Genomic DNA, 20114 nt, shown 5'->3' on the forward strand with positions numbered 1-20114 from the left:
TCCCTTTGTTTGACTGTCACCTGTCTTTCTTTACATTTTTTTTTTTGCTCATATGCTTGACTGTTTTGTTTCCTTCCCGTCTTTCCGTGTTTACTCGGAGTTAGTAAGCCGTAATGAGGCTGAGGTTGAAGGATGATGATTAACTGCAACAGGATCCAGGAACTGGCGTAACTCACGATAAGACATGCTTTCTGGGCAGACTTTGATTTATTTGGCTGTAAGGTGCAGAATATCGGGCGCTCCTCTGAGCTGGGGGCCGTGTGGGGTCACGAGTCGGAGACATGCAGTTAAGACGCAGCCAGCCAGTGCGTTTTCATCTCTTCACTTTGATCTTGGTAACTTCAGTGGAAGCTTGCTCAAATCATCACCAAGACATTTTAAAGTGTCGCAATTAGGGCCAAATAGCCCACCATTTATCAAGCTCCTTTCATGTCCACCATTTTATTTTATGAAAGCAATCGATTGTCTCTGTGGCGCAGACGCGCAGCCCGACCTGAGCCTGTGCTCCCAGGTGAAAGCGATGAGCACAGTCAGGCCATCGCTCCCGCAGTGAGAGAGGGGGAGAACATCATGACCAACACTTCTCTCTCGCTTTTGCTCCAGAGTAATCAGACAGCCTGGACCGGTGAAAATACAGCAGCTAGACAACATGCCAGGGGCTGCGGGCATCTGTGTTTGCTTTCTGGGTGGGGCTGTAACTGAAGAACAGAGGGAGGAAAACTAGGCAAAGGTCAAAAGAAAGGATAGAGGAAAGGATAGAGGAAAGTAGGGAGCAAACAAAGCTAGCGGCCGTTACAGCTGTGCGATGTTTATTTACACTATGTGTTATTTACATCGCTGCTCCAGAGGAGTGCTCGGCTTTTTTTGCAGCCAGACGGCGGGGGAAAGGCATGTGGCCGACACAGACAAAGAGAGAGGGAGACTACACTCACATACACATGCAAATACACACACTAACACACACACACACACACTAACACACAGCCCACTGGGATTTGTTCATCATAGCAAAAGCTTATTCACAAAATGATGTACAAAATGAGCACCGTTCATCAATATTTAAATCCTCAAACTGTGAAATGAAACGTATTTAATATATAAAATATGCATGCCTTCTTTAAAGATTTGGTATGCGGGAGATCTGTGTGTGTTTTTTTCTTTTCACTGCGAGTAGTACAACAGCCTTAACATGCATATTTATTAGCAGCCTATATTATTGGAATAATGAGACACACATGCATACACGGATGTCCACACACTTATGCAGACAAGCAAATTATTCCATATCTGGAGAATGTGCAGGTCCACACACACACACACACACACACACACACACACACACACACACACACACACAGTGGGATTCACAGTAGCAGAGCTCCAGCAGTGTGGGGCCGGCGAGGAGGCTGCAGGGCCCTGACCACATAATCATCTCCTAGAGAGTGATCATCAAGGCCTCCAACATCACTGCACAAATACACCAACCTTGGACCCCCTCACAATACGGGAGGGAGGAGGGGGGAAGACAAGAGTGTTTACAGGGGGGAAGGAAGAAAAAGAGAAAATAAAAAGAGACGAGAAAGGGGGGCGAGAGAAAGGAAATTACAAAGTTGAAAGAAAGAGGGAAGAGGAGGTCTGTGTTTGCACGGGGAACATTGGAGTAGGGCAGATAATGAAGGGGAAAGGAGTAGAGAATAAAAAGTGCAGACAAAAAGAAAGGGAAAGTGAGTGGATGTTATGTCGACAGGGAGAAGAAATTGAGGAGGAGAGAGACACATTGGTTAGGTGTTAAGGAGGTAGGAAAGGGTGAAAGGCAGGAGGAGGAAGTGAGAGGCTTACAGGTGAGGAGAAAGGGGGGAAAAAAGTGAGAAGGATATATCAAGAGAGAGGAATTAGAGGTGAACACGGGGCTGTGTTGACAGGAAATAAGAAGGGGGGAGAAAATGAGGGAAAGAGCCAGGAAACAAACATAGAGAGACACAGAAATACGGGAGCGAGTGTATCTGTTTGCCACGCATGAATGTACAGCAGCGTTGCCCTGGAAACGGCAGCCGCTTGGATTATGAGCTGATTAGTTGCCCTCCCCCTTGAACCCCCCCCCCCCCACACACACACACACACTCAACAGGGTATGTGTGCATGCTACCTGGGACACGGTCTGATGAACAATCGCTCACACACACACACAGAGGCTCCATTCAGGCACATACACACAATAAACTCAGCCTTTACTCCTGGTTGCCCATTGTATTCACTGTAGCCAATACCTTTCCGCGTCAACATCTCAATCTCGGGCTCTCCGCGGGACTCTGCCTCTCTGTCTCGCTGCGTGTGACGTGGCAGGGTGCTAATCTTGGCCCTTATCTTCGCCCGCAGCTCTGCTCACATTCCCTTCTCCACAAGCACCTTATCTGCCATCACTGTCAATCAGAGCAGATCAGGCTACCTACAGCTGAGTCCGCGCTCCTCCACCCTCCTCGACCCCTTACATGTCCATTACCATCACTCGCATCCCCCCAGCATCTTTCACACATCTCACACACAGACAAGCAAAACCTTAAAGTGATTATTAGACAACACTGGCATCTGTTGTTGCACTTAAATCCACTTCCTTTGTAAGGATCGGATAAGCATGTTTGACCACTAAACTCTGTATCCTTACCAGCTAATTACCAGATGGCTTTTGGTACCAGCTCAAAGCAAAAACAAGGGTGATTTTGATTGGACATTTCCTCAAGGGAATAGAGACAAAGTGCAGCAGTGTTTCAGATGTAAGCTTTGCAGCAAATAGAGGCTGTTTTGCTATCGTCATTTACTCGCAGGGTCAGTAGCGATAACAAGTCTGCCTTTGATGTCAATAAATACATAAATCAAGAACAACATAAAACCAAGACAAAGTATTGGTTTTATTTACAGTTTGTATTTGTTTAGCAGATACAGTCTACATTATTATTACCATCATGTTTCAGTTAACAAAATGTTTTATTACTGTATTAAATATTTCAATAAGATAATTTAGTCTCAGTGATTTTGGGTTAGATCATGTTCTAATATAATCACCATACTGTATGTTTGCCCAACTACAACAAAATGTTGAACTTGAAATGTAAATTGTAACTTTAATAATGTTAGTATTTGTAATGTTCAAAACGGATAAAGATTAAAGATGCAAAGGCTTTATTGTCCTGTGCAAAGTAGCTACAGTGTAGGTATGGCAATGAACATCTTAAGTCCAAGGCTCCTCCAACAATGCAACATGAATACATGAAACAATCAAAGTAGTGCAAGAATAGACAGAATAGAAATACAATAGTGCAAGAGAAGGGTGCAAGACCAATGTGAAAGTCAATGCAGCTTTATTCTAAGCATGTAAAATAGAATAGGATAAGCTATTGAATGCAATATGAAATACTGTGCAGTGGAATAAAATACTGCTTGTTGTAATAATGAATTAATGTGTGAGCTGCAAACAGATGAATGCTATAAAGTTATGAGAAGACTTCACAGAGCTCAGGAGTTTAGCAAAATGACATCCAAGGGAAAAGCCAGTATACATAGTGGATAGATTAGTATCGTTATTGGGGTGAATGCTGTACAAAATGGACTGCCCCAGAAAGAAAGCCCTCATGGATCAGGACGTTATGTTTTGTCATAGCTGCGTAGTCTTGTGCAATGACAGACATGCAAATGAACACACTCATCAGCACTCTCCTCCAATCAGGCAGAGCCAGTGACCTCCCACCTGTTGTCACACTGAGAAACCCCACCCATCTAAATACTGTGCACACAGCCAGCGATCACCCACCCACCCACTAATCAGGAGCTCTAATCCACACTGCTGACATTTGTGGTTCACAAGCCTCACAATGAGGGCAGCCAAACCGTGTGTACCAGAGAAGGAGAGAGAAATAAAATAGCACAAATCCCTTTTGGGCAGGTTTAATATTTTTAGGTGAGGGTACTTTTATGTGGGGGCAGGTGTGCTCTGGCTCCCTAATGCTGAAGTAATTGTAGATAATGGAGTTTTAAGGACAGCTGCTGATGCGGGTTTAAGTAGGATTTGGGTAGAGATTTATTGAGGAGGGGAAATGGGCGGACGGGTGGAGAAGTTGAAGATGTGCGAGGGAGTGAAGGAGGAGGTGGAAAAGGAGATGAAGAGGTTAGGGGAGAGGGGGGGTCTGCCTTGGGTTATACCAGCAAAGGTGAGAAGCAAGATGAAAGGGAGGGGAGATAGTAATAAAAAATAAAAAAAAAGATATGGCTCTATCTTGCAGAAAAAGCTCTGGGAGTCAGAAGGTAAAAAAAAAAGAACTCATCCATAGTTTAGTGCGAAACGAGAGCCCGTCTGGCCCGGTGCTTATCGAGGATGGGCGGGTTATAGAGGGCACAAGCTGGATGACTAATTGGGGAAGATACAAAATGAGGCTTGACTCAATCTACACCCTTGAATCAACTGCCCTACAGTATGCATCAAATGGGCTCCCTAAGTGGTGCTTTTCCATTGATTATACCCTTTCAATGTTACGCCCCAACTCCTTGTTGGAAAAATTTGACAGAAAAAAAAGGGAGCGAGAGGGATCTAAAGGGGGCAGTTGAAATACCGGTCAATACTTTGCAAAGGGGCGAACCAGAAAAGTAGGAAATCAGAGAGTGAGTTATATCATATAAAAAGATATGAATTTGGGAGCAAGAGAAAGAGAGAGGGCAAGGTGTGTAAAGAAGTGCGTTGTGGCTTGCCGTAAAGGCAGCGGTGCGTGGCTCTTCTCCTGGCATAGCACTCACACTTTATGAGCTGTGGAGGGCCGTCTCCCGCGCCTGTCTGCACGTTTTAATAGTACAGTTTAAAAGGAAAAGCTGGAGCCTCAGTCGGCACCAAGGACTTCACCCCTTCTGGACCACAGACACACACACACTCCCTATACATTAGATATAAACTCACACATATATAAGTGTAACTGTGCACACACAAACAAAGTCAGAATATGTGTATTGCTTTTTTTGTTTGTAAGATCACAACGTAACCCTAAATCAGAATCAGAACCAGGGGGGAATAAGGTTTTGTGACATTTGTGTTGCCAAATTAAATTAAAATGAATACAAATGTATGTCAACATAAGAAGTTGAAATGTCCAATTCAAGTCCTTGCCACAGGAACACAGCATCTAAGGCACAGGAACCAAATGAAAACAGAAAAAGTGTACTTTAAAATAGATCCCAGATTGGAAAAAAACGATAAGAAAATATACATTCATGGTTTTGCTAAATGAGCAAAAGGGCTAATTGTTTAAACATAAATAGTTTTCACTGGACATTTAAGAATATGAGTTAAATGGCCAAAAAATAATATTGCTCCCATTCCAACACACACGCATCAACACTCCCACTCTCTATAAACCCTACACTTGATGTATGGATGATGTTGGGCCTGAGGTAGAGGATGGGATGAGAGGGGACAGCAACAGCGATGAAGAAGAGGTGAAACTGTCTGTCAGAGCTGTGAAGCCTCCTCAGACCTGCCCCATGTGTCGCTGTACAGAAGAGGAGGACTTTACCCAGAACCCTCACCCATCACTGTACCCTCTCAGAGGAGAACATACCGCAGTAATGCAGTATTGATCTGACATTGCAGTGTGAGTGTCTGCACAGGTGTGTGTGTGTTTGGGTGAGATGTGTACTGTACAAGTGTGCCCTGTTTGTGTGTGTGTGTGTGTGTGTGTGTGTGTGTGTGTGTGTGTGTGTGTGTGTGTGTGTGTGTGTGTGTGTGTGTGTGTGTGTGTGTGTGTGTGTGTGTGTGTGTGTGTGTGTGTGTGTGATAGGGGGAGTGATGCATTAATAAGCAAGAGGTGAGGTGTTAGCCTTTGTGCTATTTCTGACACCTCACTGTCAGAGCTTTCCTGTGCCGTGGCGTGCCTGACTGAACGGAAACTAGCGGGGGCCTTTGCACCCCCATATTCCACCTTTCACTCCTCTGTAACGCCATCTTGCTTTCTCTCATTTCTCCTCTGTCACTATCTACCTGTCTGGGATGAGGAGGTTATATAGGTAGCTTTTAGTTACAGTTCAACTTAAAGCATGCATAAGTGAGTCAGAAATGTGGAAAATAAGCCTTTCATTACAGGTATTTAATATACATTTTAATGAGTTAAAAAATGTAGGTTATACTCTTTTTGAGTTATTAGGAATTTTCCCATAAATCTTCAGACTCTATGGCCGTAATATAATGATGTAACACTGTACATTATTCTAACAATAAAAGAGTAAATCAGCACTTTGAGTTTGATTATAAGATATCTCCATTTCTTTTATGTTTTGAACAGAGCACTCAGGCTGTAAATGGTAAAAGTAGTGCTGATGCAATACTTGTTCGTATCAGGCAACTTTCCCCATTGCTGTAATTCAAACTGTCCCCAGTAGATGTCCAGTAATCCTTTGTTGGAAAATGTAGAATAAAGAAAAAGAAGGAGATCCATATTCTGTATGTTCATAACACTACTTTAATGTTTTGTTCTCCCCTCTTCTAGACAACTTTCTCTGCCTGTCTGTGTGAGTCAGAGCCTGCCGAGGATAAAGAACCAATATGAAGTGAAAGGAGAGAAGGAGATATAGCAAAAATAATGTACAATGAGAAAGTGAAATGAAACTGAAATCAAAGATCGTCTCACTGCACATTTAAGGACATCAGATGTAACATTTGTAGGTCTGCAGTACTCACATGCTCGCATATAAAAACGGTTTTGCATGCTATAATCATTTCTTAAGCCCTTGGTTAAGTGCTTGCAATGAAAGACATTTTGAGAATGTGTGCTTTAGTGTAAAACACTCCCAAAAGTTCATTTCAAGCTAGTCTGAGACCTAAGAAGTCTTGGTAAAAACCATTGAAGATATCCACTTGAATTTCAAGTTGCAAACATTTCCTCAATGTCAGTATGAACAGGAGGAATGATTACTGCAGCAAAACCTGTTTCAATGTTCAAACAAGGGCACCAGTATTATTGTTTGAAGGACATCATACCACTGATCACTATACCTTAACCGTTAACCTTTTTGCTGCCTGATTAAAAGTACAATTTTCTAAACTAAAAAGTCCTAACACAAACTGAATCTTAATGCCACCAAATACTCCTTTTCATTCAGCTACATGCTGCTTCTCAACGTTGAAGATTGATGCCTAAAATACTGACACCTTCAGTCTGATACCCTGCATGCTCACCAGCTGAGACTTTGTGGGCTTTACGGCAGAAAGAGGTGCAGCTAGCACTAAACGATAAAACAATGTTATCCCCTTATCAAAAGAGATCACTTTTGAGGGACAAGGATCAAAATAAAACGCAGGTTGGGGTTGCAATAAACGTGGCCTTCATGTTGAGAATGACTGCACAAATTCCCGTACTTTGAAAGTCTAAAAGTCCAACTTACAAGGAAAGAAAAACTAGAGCACACACATACACATCGCACCAATACTATACCGTATAGCCTGACTCATGGAGCCTCACAGCAGTTATTCCCAGTGCAATGAAACAGGCAGACAAACTAATGGAACCACCCACACACAAAACATACTTTTTAAACACACACCACCTTCCAGAAACAAACACACACACGTGCACTATTTCAGTCCCAGCCCACTCGCTGCTCGTTAGCGGCTTCACCCGCTGGTTGTTTTGCCGTTAACTCCGATCTGCTGAGGCGGCAGCACCAAAAATACTTCACCTAACAAACTCTTCTGATTACAGTTTGACTTTCTCGCCGTCTCCTTCTCTCCCTCCTGTCTTTAATCAGCATGTAAACAAGCGCAAGGTCATTTTCTTTCTTAAACGAAATGGGGGGAGATAAGAGGAGCGTGGCGTAGTTAATCCTTTGGACACGCTGATGGAGGAGTTTGTCCTGGTGATGCTCGGCGGTTAATTATGCAAGAGTGCATTTCCTCTCTCTGTCTCCCTTTCACTCTTTACATCCCTCTTTCTTCTTCATGATGACTCATCAGTTTCCTTCTTTCCTCTTTTACCCTCCTTTCCTTATTTCCATTCCCAAATATGTCAGACGCATGTGTTCAACTTTAAAATCAGACAAAGTGTACACTAACCCACATGATTAACTGTGTTTGATAACCGGGCCTGCCAGAGTGATTTGCTGAAATCAGCAGCATCATGTTGTCTTTACCACTTGTTTTGTCTTTGAACAAATACGTGCAGATTGCCTGGATGTCTTCAGTGATAAGTTGTGAATTGCAATGAAGGGATACCAACATGATAGGGAAGGAACACAATTGAAAGGCAAAGAACAACAAAGCAAGGTGATTTTCAGTTTTCAACGCGGCTGTCTTAGTAAAAGACAACACTCATTGTGCGGTGCCAACACCTGTTTCTATTGATGCATCACATTGTCTGAAACTAGTTGTAAAGATCACACATCTTTAAAGGTAGACTTACGCCTTGATCTTCTCAAAATTGATCTGCTCAAATTGAGTGGGAAGGGAAGTTAATTTGCCAAATCCACAGCATTTGTTGATGCTTTGGAGGATAGATCCAGTCTCAAGGATTCATTTTTGGGCTGTTTTTTGATTTTTCTTTCCAATTGTTTTCGCCAGATCTTGATGCAATGGAAAGCTTGATGTTTAATTGGTTTGGGAGATGTCATATTCAAGTGTGCATCCTAACTAAGTGACAGCAATCCAGGCCGTAAAAGACTAAAATCATCATTCTTAGATGTATGACAGCACCCGGGCCCTCATTTCCATCCTTCTCCACTATTTGTCAGCCCTCTCCTCTTCCCCAGTGAAGCAGCAATGTTAACAATGCTGTCCCCACATTTACCAGTTCTGCCTCATTACAGCTAAAGAAGTGGATAAATTAGCACAGGAGAGCATGCATGGTGGAGTCGGACTCCACCTGTCAGCGAGGGGAAGATAGTGGATGTGTCGTTGTGGAGGAAGGGTGTGAACGCTCTGCTCAGCCTACAAGGCTTCAACTCATATTAAAACTAAACCCATCCAGCCAGGATGACGCTCATTATTACAAAAGCATAACCCCTACATCTTTCACTATTTTAATAACAGAATGAGAATACAATCTGACGTATGGGAGGGTATTAATTGGTCTGTGTGTAATACATTCATTTAATTTCATTCAAAAATACATTAGATTAGATGTCAGCTTCAAAAAGGCCAAATAAATAATGTGTACCTTTACCTCCAGTTCACCATTGCTGACAGGCGGCCGTAAAGCGGGTGTAATAATACATGTGTATTGATTTGTAGATTGCCCATTTCAAGATCTAAATAGTACAACTGTATTATGTTATTTTCCTTTTTTGATGCCTACAAAAAGCAGAATTCTGAATCGTTTGTCCATTTTAGTTTTTCAGATTGAATTAACACTGCTTCAAATATGACGAGAGTAGAATGCACTTTTACAAACCTGGGATCTACTTTAGAAGAAAACGTCCTGACTATCTTTAGTAGTGCTGGGGGGAAACGATTATTTTGAAAACGATTAATCGGGCGATTATTTGATCGATTAGTCGACTAATCTAACGATTATGTTTCTGTTTTTCAATTCATAAAAAACGTAATGTAAAAATTTTTTTTTTACGATACTGTGTCTCAGGGGATCTTAATATTTAAGAACCTATTAATGTGTTATACCAGATTAACGGAAATAATCTCAGCTAATTGACGATACAAACCATGTTTACCAAAACAAAACACAAGTCTCATAAAATGCATCTAAATGACCCCTGAGCGAAAAATGCTAACGGACATTGGCACAGAACTCAAGATAAAAGTACCCTTATTACTTATCGTAGCTGCACTTACAATATATCCGATTAAAACTGAGACTCCACAGATTATGTAGGTATATAGTATCATCACTGAGTGATCCGGACTCGCGACAGGGGAAGCAAATACAGTCATCACAACACGTACCTTCACAGAGCTTCTAGGGAGATCGTCTCACCACCGTAGCTGTCAATCTGATCAAAAGACGTGTTCAATGGCATTAAAATGAGAAAAAACGCGGCTGAATCGGTTAATCCATAGGTTTTTAACGTCTATGTATAAAAAAATGATTGAATTTATAATCCATAATTCCATTTTATGTAAAAAATCGGAGAGCAAATGCTAGCTGCTAATGGTAGCCACCACAGCTAGCTGCTGCTTCTGCTAGGCTATGCAGCAGTCTCAGTGAGATATAAATATATAAATATCTTTGCGTTTTGGACTAACTTTAAAATATTCCCATGCTTTTGAAGACCTAGGGCGAGATGTTTTCGTTTGGGGGCTTCGTGCGCAATCCTGTGAGGAGGAGGTGGTAGCCGTTTCAGTCTCCATTGTGTTTGAAGTGCGATTGCGAACTGCTTTTTGCTTTGGGTGACCCACGTGTGTGTAGCGACGCGTCGACGCGGAAATATGTCGTCGACGATATTTTGAAGTCGACGATGTCGACGCGTCGACTTCAAAATATCGTCGACGACAGCACTAATCTTTAGTGACTCAATATATTGAGGAGCTGTGATTTTTCACCTGAACAACCTGGGCTTCAGCCTGTTTTAGTGTATTGCAGTATATGTTCAAGAGCAAGAGGACAAATGGGCCTGGTTGTTGCCATCCTCTGAACACCAGAACTGTCCTGCCCTGCGGCCTTTAAAGACAGCACAATCTGTCCGGCTCACTGTCTCTGCCTCTGGCCTGCCATCTTTACAGGCTGGTTAAAGGCTGTCTAACAATGAACTATCTTTTCACCCTGTCCAAATTCACCATTAAAAAGACTGGCGTTCCACTATGTCCACCCTCCTGCCTGCCAGGATTAACATTTTGCTCTCTCCAAGGTTGAAAATCCCATCAGATGGAACGAAATTAATTTTTACACAATATTCAGGGCCACCAGCCACATAATAGGAGACAATGCTGAGTGCATCCCTCGATTGTGATTCCATTCACTCCCTAATCGGCAGGATGGCTGTGCATGGCGCAGCAGCGTAGTAAATGCTTTCATCCCAGGGGGATTAGAAAAACAATGGCCCTTTTTAATTTCTTTTCTAAAGCGGACAGCAGAAAGAAAATGATATAGACGTAATTGATGATGAGGAGAGCAGAGGGAGCCTGAGCAGAGGTCTCACGTCCAGCGCCCAGGCCGCTCTTCTTTTTGCTTCATAATGGCAACAGCTCACGGGCACTGGAGGTTGACAAATCTGGCGCAGAGGACAAATTGATCGGCAACAGAACGCAATTTGTCCCTTAGAAGAATGGGTAAAGGCCCTGCGTGGCCCTGAGTAATTAGTTTAAACTGCAGCATGTCTGTCCAGGAGTGGCCCTGCTGGAGAGTGTGTCCTCCGATAAGACGCCCTCACTTTGCTGCTCTTACCTGGGATACTCCACAAAAGCCCTGACTGATGATATCAATAAACATTATGTTAGATGAATGGGAATAAAGGAAGGTGGTTTGTTTTTGTGTTTATTTAGATCCCCTGAGAAGTCACTGTGGAGAAGTGACTTTCCGTGAAGAGAAGTGAAACTTTTTTTGGGTGGGGTGGTGCATTCACTGTCAATCTTAGGCATGTGTGATTTTAAAATAACAAAAATGTCAAGGGGGAAAAATGCTTGTTGCTTATTCTCTGTGTGCACTGAGACACAGACAGAGACATATGGCAGATCCACGGTGGCCGCCTCTGTGGTGTGGTGCGGAGAGAGAGTGTCAACAACATGGAGGCACTGGTCCATGGCAGTGTGCTTAGTGACACATAATACTGGTATTGCACATTCTTCCCCTGACCCATTTTTGTGTGACACACAGAGAAGTCAATTTTCTGCTCTTTTCATGCACTCAAGATGAAGAGAAAACATTTGAGAAACCGAAATATTTTGCAAGTGACTGCGGTGGAAGCTGATACTTTCAAGCTTACCCTTTCAAATTGGAAGAGAAACACTCGAGAAAGTAGGAGTGGGTAACTTTCCTCGCCCCTATCTTCTTCACTGTTGTTTGCCTCGTCATCAATATGAGGGTAGGATTTTTCTGGTACTCTCACTCAAAAACGTTGACCTACGGAAATGACTAGAATAAGGTTGGGGCGCCACCCCACAGCCAACAGAATAAATTGTGGAATAGATAGTGGGAGAGTGAAAGCATTATACATATTATTAGGTAGTCGAAGGCATTGGGGGAGGGTTGAAAGAGAGCACAAGTGAATGAGAGACAAAGAGAAGCTGGATATTTTTTTCAAGAACATTTTAATTGGCTTTTGGGCTTCAGTAGCACCCAATTAGCATGCTTGTTACACACGAACACCAGGACCTAATTGGCCTGAGAGGAGAAAGCGGTGTGGCCCTGAAAGGAAAGAGCAGGACTCATTTGAAGGTTTGCGGCTCCAATAGCAGCATGTTGGGATGCTACTTGGCAAACAGTTGAAAAAAACTATTTGCTGCAATTGCAAATATTATTTATACTTTCCTGCTGTCTTTATTGGTGTTGCCGAAAGGGAACGTGTAATTAAATGTATTACGTCAACAAAGTTCACCTAACTGTATGAGGTTTGTTGAAAGCAATGATGTTAAGTTGAGCTAATGTATTCAAACATAATATTATTGTATTCAACCAGTGGCGTAACAAGGTTGTGATTGGCCCCGGTGCAAATATTGTTTTGGGGCCCCCCATCGCCCCAAACATAAGCGCACGCTGATGCGCTCACACATGCACGGACATACACAACCACTCAGAAGCGCCACATGTAGGCTATCAACACCAGCCTGCCCTGGCCTCAAACCACCACAGCCAGTGAACTAAGAAGAGGATTAAATCTGTTTCCTTGATGTTTGTCTCTGGGGAATGGGCCGGTAGGCCTACATGGACCGGTTGCTATAATATAGCTTTTGATCTTGGTGTCTGGGGTCTCAATAGCGCCATAGAGTCCCCTATCGGTTGGGGCCCTTGGGGGAACTGTTGGACCACCGCCGGGCACAGCCAAATCCAGCCTCTCCTCCTGCTGGCTGGAGAAGAATGTTGCACAGCCACGGCCACGGATACAGCTTCACTGCTACTGAACTTGCTGCTGCTATTACAGTACAGTTCAGGTTGATTAAACGCTTCGCTCGTCACGCAAGGTATCACATGACATGAAAGGGAGCAAGGTCATTGGACAGACAAATTACAAATTAATTTAGGTTGCTTGGTCACTTTGAAGACTGCGTGAACCGGTCAATGCCATTGCACCGGCTGCACCGTCGATAGTTACGCCACTGTATTCAACCAACCTCATACAGTTATGTGAAATCTGTAGACATAATACATTTATTTAAAGTCAACGTTTCAGTTTTTTCAGTGTAAATCAACAACTTACCTGTATAAATACATTTTCACGATATAGGAAGGAAATGTAAATGCATTGATCGGGAACTACTCAGTGTGCCTAGTCGGTGTGTGAGCGTCCTGGGAATTAATCAGATCGGGGGAGAGATCATTCACAGGCATGACCTAACCTGTCCACATGCAGTGCCGTGCTCTACATCAGGGGATATGCTGAATGCACACCTAAACACAACAGCACCATGAACTCACCAGGGGCGAGATCACTGATTACATTTACTGTACAAACTGTAGCAGCGGGATGGGATGCAAGGTACATCAAGAGCTCATTATGCTCCTTACATGCAATTAATCAAACAATGTAAACACAGTTCGCCTCAGCCACACACAGACAGAGCCGGATTCTCTGGTGGCAACTCAAATGCGGTACACACACAGTACGAGTCAATAAATGAACGTCAAATATGGAAATGTTAAGATTCACAGCCAATCTGGAGATGATGTAAGAGTCGGGGCTTCCTGCTGAGACCACACCACAAGCAGATATATCTTCCTCCTCGCTGTCACACTGTTAAGCCTTTAGTCTCATCCTTTTGTGAAATGCACACACTGTGCAGCAAATGTGACGCTCTGTAACAATGAAAGAATTACATGAAGGACGACCGTGCGAGTAGAAACACAGCTCTGTGGCTGAGACACTCACGAGGCTGGGCATGCACACGTCCCTTCAACTGTGATGAGCTGGGCTAAGTTAAAGAGGCAATCTCTACTTAGTGGAGTTTGTATTGTAAGAGCAGGAGGCCCGTGTTAGTCTGGAGTCATGTCCCATTAATTAATAAATAATTCATTCATTGGTGGAGGTTTTATTTAAAGAGCAAGATGACAACGTTAGAGTGGAGTCATGCCACATAAACTCATTATAATTCAGATCGTTATGCAGGTAGACACACTAGTTGAGACGATGACTTGTAATTATTTTTTAACACATCTCAGCAGACCTGCATGTTTCTGGTAGTTTGTCCCAGATATTTGGAGCATCATAACTGAAAGCTGCTTAGTTCTGACTCTGGGGACAGAAAGCAGACCAGTCCCTAACCTGTAAACATTGTTTTTTATTCTATGACTGGATATATATTATAAAGATATAAATATATCTCCATCTGCATCACTTGATCCCCCACCTCATCAGCCTTTGTTATATGATGTTATATGAATGATACCTAGGATATTATTACGGTACTGTTGTCTCTGTTTCTCAGCTAACCCAGCCTCACCCCTAATATAGCAGACTGACAACAAACAATTGAGACATGGGAGAGAAATCGGTAGAAACTACTTTCCTTTTTGACAGATGTCAGAAGAAGAATGAGGCTTACAATTCCCATGAACACACCCATTCCCCATCTTCTTGATTTTTCCTTTAGTTTGTTTCTCAGTACAGCACCAGCCCCATATGTGGGCTCCATTTGATAAAACCTTTACAAAATGTTATAGTCTGGATCAAACGTGGAAGTGAAATCCAGCATCCTCCGTGCTCCAGAGCTTTAGGAAAAAATACATCGACTTTGAGGTCTAAGTGAAGAAGCCATACAGGGACACGCTGGATAAACATGATGGATCAGGATGAGGACTGTTTTTAAAAGCTTACAAACACACTTCAAATTGCACTTGAGCTCATAGGACTTGACTGTGCAGTTATGATTTTGTCTGTATATATATTAACATTTTGTTTTACATATCATATTGTAAAAGAATGAAAGGTACTCTTTTTAAATGTCAGATGTCTCATCGGAGCAATATTTGCATTTAGGTTGCCTGACAGTCCCACCAACACAATTGGACTCCACCATCATGTCTGCCACGCTGCGTGGAGGCGAAAGTGCAGCATTATACAACGGAGCATCTCCAAGCATCAGGCCATGACAGTGACAATGAGGCTTGTCCAGAAGTGCCACCTCTCTCTGCCTGTCTCTGTCTTCCTCCAAATCTCTTGTTCTCTCTCTCTGTGTCTTATACACACATCTAAACCCCCACACACACACACACACCACACACACACACACACACACACACACACACACACACACACACACACACACACACACACACACACACACACACACACACACACACAACACACACACCACACCACACACACACACACACAAACACACACACACACACACGGAACATCTTTATTAGCCCTCTGTATGCAGGCTGCGCTCAGCCCGAGATTGCAGGACTGACCCCTCGCTGTGAGCTTTACAGGGGAAATGTTTACCCAAACCCCCCAGAACATGACATTAACCTCTTTCTAGATAGAAGACAAACAAGAATCTCCCTCCATGAGGGCAATGAAGGCAGATGGCCTCTCTAGGACCATCATGACAATCATCTCATTACCGAGTCGCGGGGGGCAGTGAGGAGCTGGGGGGGGGGGCGTTCTCCCAGGGACACAGCGGTGTACCTGTGCGGCTAACATCCATCCAAGTACCTATGAAATGCAGCGAAGGGCAAACAGCTGATTAACCCAACAGTGAAGAACAATATGAAGTCCATCAACACCCCTCCTTTTTTAAACATCTGCTTCCTGGCTCTTCCCTCCTGTCTCTCTGCTCCCTCCCCAGAGATTTAGATGGATATCCTGAGGCTCTGATTAAAGCCCCAACAGTGGAGGGTGTTTTGGTTTGTGGTGAAAGGAAATGGAGGCTGGGGGGGGCAGTGAGGAGCCTGGGCAATAGAGCAGTTTCTCGTTTTTTGGGACCCGAGGGTGTAATTCAATCACACCTCGATAATTCCCCCGATGCAAGAGTTGAATCCCCCTCACACACATCAAGTACTGATAGACACCACAAGCTTACACTGATCCCAGATTGAGGGTCTCCTCCTGGGTGGGCTTAAGAGCAACTACTGGGTACGTTTTACCTGTGTCGTTTGAAGAGCCCATTATTTTAATTGAAAAAGTTACCCGCCCGCCAAAGGCGAACAATAGAAGAACGGTGAAAAAAAACGAAAAAGAACAGGGGAGAGAATTAAAACAAAAACACCAGATGGTGATATACATGGTTTAAAATGATTGTTTATACTTACTGTTTGATTATATGTGATAATGAGAGTGGGATTCCTCAAGGCAATTAGTGTCTGTGGCAGCCATATTGTGAGAGGACAGGGGAAGGACGGCACAGGCTGTTATGAAGGAGCGCTTATCAAATATCTCCGGCGGGGTGATTAGTGTAATAAGACACTGCAAGGTGAGATAGGCCACTCACACTCCTTTAGTATGTCTGTGTGTGTGTGTGTGTGTGTGTGTGTGTGTGTGTGTGTGTGTGTGTGTGTGTGTGTGTGTGTGTGTGTGTGTGTGTGCATGACTGTGTGCTTGTGTGTGCGTAGGCAAGTAAGCAAGTCAAAATGTGTGTGAAGGCGAGCTGTAGAGAGAGGCTGAGAACAGATAAGTGTCTTTCCATCTGTTTCCATTTCCATGTGTGTGTGTGTGTGTGTGTGTGTGTGTGTGTGTGTGTGTGTGTGTGTGTGTGTGTGTGTGTGTGTGTGTGTGTGTGTGTGTGTGTGTGTGTGTGTGTGTGTGTGTGTGTGTGTGTGTGTGCTTGAATGTGTGTCTTAATGTACACGGTGTCCCCATGTGCCCTGTACAAGTGTGATATAATCCCTATGTTAATGTGGGTTCCCATGCCAGGCTGGTTGCCCCGGGGGCTTTAGCCTGTGACAGAGGGCAGATCGGGGGCACTTACCCCTGGCAGAGTCTTCTGTTCATGGAGGGCGCTCTGGGCCTTCAGTGCTGACTCTCTGGCACAGTATGTTAGAAAGGCACATCCTAGAATATCAGGGAGACAGGAGAGAGACAGACAATGAACCACCATTAATATTAAAAAGAAGAAAAAGTGCTACAGTGACTAGGAATATATGGCTTTGTGTGAAGACAGAGGGTATGTACTGTATTGTTTGTTGTGCTTTTTAAGATGCTAAACAGTCTTAGTTAATACATTAGTCTAAGGGGGCTTCACAGTCTGTACAGCAACACCCTCTGTTCCCTTGCGGCGCACAAGGAAAAACTCCCAAAGTAAAATGGAAGACACCTTGGGGAGAGCAACAGGGGAGGGATTACTCTCAAAGGACGGACATACGTGCAATAGATGTCATGTGTAAAGATTTAAAAAGATAATCAAATTACAACATAGACCTCCCGAACGATAATGTGAACATATATAAAAAAGATAGACCCCGCTAAAATAAAAGAGTCGACGTCAGGCAAATTATGACTGTAAACTGTACCGTAGGAAACTAATCCAAAAAAGTCGTATCTACGTCGTTATGATGTATGGATTTGTAGCATTTACCCATCAAATACAATGTGTAACGTTAAAGGATGATTGCTAAAGTTTACAGCAAAAGCTGTGGAACAGATTCAAAGAAATTAAACTTCTTAATCATCTTTTCTTTAGACTCAACGGTCTTGAGTTTCATTGGATAGCTCTACCATTAAAGTCAGTTCTAAATGCACCATGTAAAGCCATGTAGCAGCTCTCCATTGATATGTGTTCAGAGATTAAGCATTCCTCTAAAAGCCCCATTGTAACCTTGCAAATGGACCCAGAGATTTGTGATTCCCGCTAAAGTAATTCCCATCTACGCGAGCCATAATATAAGACTTACTGGAGTTTTACAAGCTATTGCCAAAAACATGTATTATATTCAAATGGAGTTCATACACTGCGCTGACAATGGGAATGTGGCTCTCTGAACTTAATAGCTCTATACCCTCAGAGAAAATAACATGCTGGTTGAGAAACACGATTACAATTTTACACGTTTCTTTCAAAATATGACAACCCCTTAAGATTAGATTTACCGAACTCATGCATATTTTAACTGTGTTCGACACATTGTATTTTTGTTGTTGTTTTTCCATCGACTTAATATAGTGTAGCTAAATGAAACTGAAAAACATGTCCAATATAAATATGTAAAAACAGGTGTGATCCTGAAGGTGAGGTTTAATTTCTGAGTGCTGATGGAAAATGCTTAGTCACCCCAGATCGGTGCGTTATCGTTTTCTTTTCATTACTACAAACTATGCATGATGAATGATCACTTTCATAGTTATTGAACCGGGCACAGGAGGAACAAGTCAAACTGTTTGCATATTGTTTTAGCTGCCAAGTCATTAAAATGCTCCAGTGATGAGCTGAAGCTCTACCCCCGCACATCTCTGGAGACTTTTCCTTAAGTTGGGAAATCCAGGAGAGCAGAATGAATATGCATCCGTAAATAAGGCCCTAACAAAAATGTGACAGCTTTCATTAAAGGGTGAGTGGTTGCTCTGTTGCGCGCTTGGCAGAGCTGACAGTGGGTGACCCCGTTCAGAAGAGGTTTTGCACTGTGCAGCATAATTTCCCATTACTACATGTCACACCTGCTGCCAAGGATTCCCACGGGGGAAACAAGACTCACACACACACTTACACATAGAAATGATACACACCCATGCAGCACCCATCACCCCAAAACCCAGCTACACACTCTGGCGCTCAGCCAAGAGAGCTCCCTTTCACGACAACCTTCACCCACCTCCACAACTAGGCAGTTACTCAAGAGGAAAAGCCACCTAAACGACTCTGATGAAACAGCTTGCCACACAGCAAAGCAGGAAAGTTTTGGAGCCTGGGGAAACACCCTTCATCCTTTATGACATTACAAAACTGTGTGACATGAACCCAGGCATCCCACAGAGGCACGTCCTTGCAAAGGCTTATGGGAATTGTAAGCTGTTGCTGACACACTTCGGCCACGGCCCTGACCTCCTCTGGTATATTTCACCGAGACAATCTAATAAACATCCGGATGAGATTGTATCACATGATTCATTGTTAGTAGTTATTTAAATGTTTCCTAGCAACAAAAGTTAAGTAGTTAATTAATTTTTTCCTGTTAGAAAATTAGGATTGTCATTTCTAGAAACCGCAAAGAGTGTCCATCTTCACGTGGCATCAAATCAATCACACTTTAGGATGACACAATTCTAGAAATTCTTCAAGTATTTTCATTGTTTATTGATTCAATTGTTCTTAACGTGTTTATTTGCACTGATAGAAACACAAGGAAATGTACTTTTATTGCGCACAGTATTGAGGGAACTTTTAATTTATTTTAATTTCTAACTTGAATCTATTTTTCAACTATAGTTACAAGTTATCTCAAATAAGGATTTAACTTGCAAAGATGTGATCCATTTTCTAAATATGATACAAAACTAACGAGCTGTTTATGAGGCAATTACAATCCACTCAAACAAAGTACTAACATTTAAATACATTAGTAATCCAATAGTACACTTCTACTAAAAGTGCTTTATCAGTATTTGTACTTCAAATACTTCTATACTTTCATTTTAGGACATGTTTGAATGCACAACTTGTACTCCATACTTGTAATGGAGCATCTTCCTAGTGTGCTTTTTAGATATAATGATGTGAATACTTGAGACCCGAAAAACTGCACCACCGTTGAGTTTTTCCAAGAGCATGCTCAAAGCAGATGAAACTGCATCTGAAACAGTAAAGTGTTCTCTTCCCACTGTAGATGTATGTCGTTGCCTCTAGAGGAAAAAGCATGTCATACTACTATGTGTTCAAATTGTTTGTTGAACTGGACTTTTTGTGCAAGGTATAGCTTTTATTATTCCAGCCAGCTGTGTGGCTGCCTCAGCTTCATTGCAGTGGTGGGAAGCCGACGGGACTTTGGGAAAGCTTTGCCTCCAGCAGCGCTGGCTCAGAGGACATCTGAAGCCCAGAGGACTTGGCG

General features: G+C 42.9%; 1 protein-coding gene across 11 annotated transcripts in view; it reads right to left on the minus strand.

Moving 5' to 3' along the window:
* Positions 1-20114, minus strand: part of si:dkey-205h23.2 (CUGBP Elav-like family member 4) — a 144761-nt gene that overhangs the window by 114113 nt on the left and 10534 nt on the right. For all 11 annotated transcript variants that reach the window (XR_004569429.1, XM_034220800.1, XM_034220799.1 and 8 more), the window contains exon 2: positions 17045-17127. Coding sequence is in view for 10 of the 11 variants with exons in the window: in XM_034220800.1 (XP_034076691.1) it covers positions 17045-17127 (83 nt within the window). In the remaining variant the exon portion in view is untranslated. The remainder of the gene's footprint in view (positions 1-17044; positions 17128-20114) is intronic.

The sequence above is a fragment of the Gymnodraco acuticeps genome, unplaced genomic scaffold (assembly GCF_902827175.1).
Source record: "Gymnodraco acuticeps unplaced genomic scaffold, fGymAcu1.1, whole genome shotgun sequence".
In the NCBI taxonomy this organism is placed as follows: domain Eukaryota; kingdom Metazoa; phylum Chordata; class Actinopteri; order Perciformes; family Bathydraconidae; genus Gymnodraco; species Gymnodraco acuticeps.